The sequence below is a fragment of the Silene latifolia genome, chromosome 8 (genome assembly GCF_048544455.1).
Source record: "Silene latifolia isolate original U9 population chromosome 8, ASM4854445v1, whole genome shotgun sequence".
NCBI classification, from domain to species: Eukaryota; Viridiplantae; Streptophyta; class Magnoliopsida; order Caryophyllales; family Caryophyllaceae; genus Silene; species Silene latifolia.
The window spans coordinates 85868207-85869669 of NC_133533.1; the positions used below are offsets into that span (position 1 = coordinate 85868207).

Consider the following 1463-nt stretch of genomic DNA (forward strand, 5'->3'; position numbering starts at 1 on the left):
TGTCGTGTGGTCCCTTTCCGGATGCGATTTCCTTGGGCGTCTGTTCTCCAGTGATCAGCGCTTTGTGCAGCTCTGACGGTGATTTCATCCTCCCTTCCTTGTGGTTTTTGGTTGTTAATAGTTGTGTCTAGTTCAATAATTTTAAGCTGCTGCGTTTTTTTTAATTTCTTGGCTGGGGTGGTTTTTGATTATCGTGATTCTTGTTCTGGTTGGGGTTTCTTTTGTCTGGTCTTGCTTCAATAATTTCACCCTGCCGTTAGTTGCTTAAGAGTTGTTCTGATTGGAGTTGCTTAAGAGTTGTTTTGGAGTTGCTTAATTTTAAGTGCCGTTAGCTGTTGGTATTTAGTTGTTGGTAAAGTCTGTTGGCTTTTATGGCTTCCAATCGGGTATGTGTAAAGTTTCTCGAATCGTTTGCTTGTTCCCATTTAGACGATGACTTTTTTGAGGATGAGGGATGGGATATGATGAACTGTATTATGCAAACAAAGGGATCTCCTATTCCTAAAATTAAGGATTTGAAGGATAAGGGTAATAATCTTTACAAGCAAAATTGTTTCGGAGCTGCTGCTTCTTGCTATGATGAAGCTTGTAAGCTCCTAAGTCTTGTTGTTGGCATGGAGAATAGCTATGACACTAACACTTTGTCTGAACTTGCGGTCTCTTTAAACTTAAATTTGGCTGCTTGTGCTTTAAAGTTATTTGAACATGAGGCATCAAAGGACCATTGTTCTATTGTCTTGTCTTTTTTCCCCACAAATGTAAAGGCTCTCTTCAGAAGAGGATTGGCTTTTATGAAGTTGAATAAATTCTTAGAAGCTAAATCGGATTTGGAAGCGGCTTTATTGGTTGAACCTAGGAATAAGGACATTCTTAGGGAGTTGTGTGTAGTCAAGGATTGCCTTGCTATTAATTTGAATGGCAAGAGGAGTATTGATGAACATCCTTTGCAAGATTCAACTGGAAATGGTAAAGTTAAGGTTCATGATGATGAGCCCCTTTGAAAACTCAAGGGACTCCGGTAGTGGTTCGCTAGTGATTATAGAGTTGGACGTACTAGTTATAAGGATATTAAAACCCGGCCTAGATGGAGGAAGTCTTTCCCAATTGTATGTGACCGAGAGGTGTGGTATGGAGCTTGATTCCGAGATGCTTGTTGCGGATCAACGAGTCTTGTATATCTTTGTTATGTCGCCGTCTACAAGTGAGGCTTCTTGTAACTTTGATGGCTGCTCTATGGTTAATTCTCTGGATGAGAATGGCTCTAACAAAGATTTGAACGAGGATTCCCATGGTGCGGAAAAGAAAATGTTTCAGTTTAGTAAAAGGGGAAGAGGACATTCCGTGTTAAAGATTGATGCGGGTACTTATAAAAAACTCCTTGATGGTAAGGAAGTCAGTTTCTTCCAGAAATCACACTTATCAACTTTGAAAATTCGAGTTCTTAAACCGTGCATCAAGGAGCC

The 1463-nt window shown here is 40.1% G+C and overlaps 1 protein-coding gene across 1 annotated transcript; it reads left to right on the plus strand.

The window, feature by feature from the left end:
- The first annotated feature begins 371 nt into the window (after positions 1 to 371).
- LOC141595456 (70 kDa peptidyl-prolyl isomerase-like) lies at positions 372 to 1001 on the plus strand. The gene has a single exon (XM_074415424.1). It carries the CDS (start codon positions 372 to 374, stop codon positions 999 to 1001), a length of 630 nt encoding a protein of 209 aa, XP_074271525.1.
- The last annotated feature ends 462 nt before the right edge of the window (positions 1002 to 1463 follow it).

Coding starts and splice junctions, on each gene's coding strand:
- LOC141595456 (XM_074415424.1), top strand. CDS start 372: ATGGCTTCCAATCGGGTATGTGTAAAGTTTCTCGAATCGTTTGCTTGT.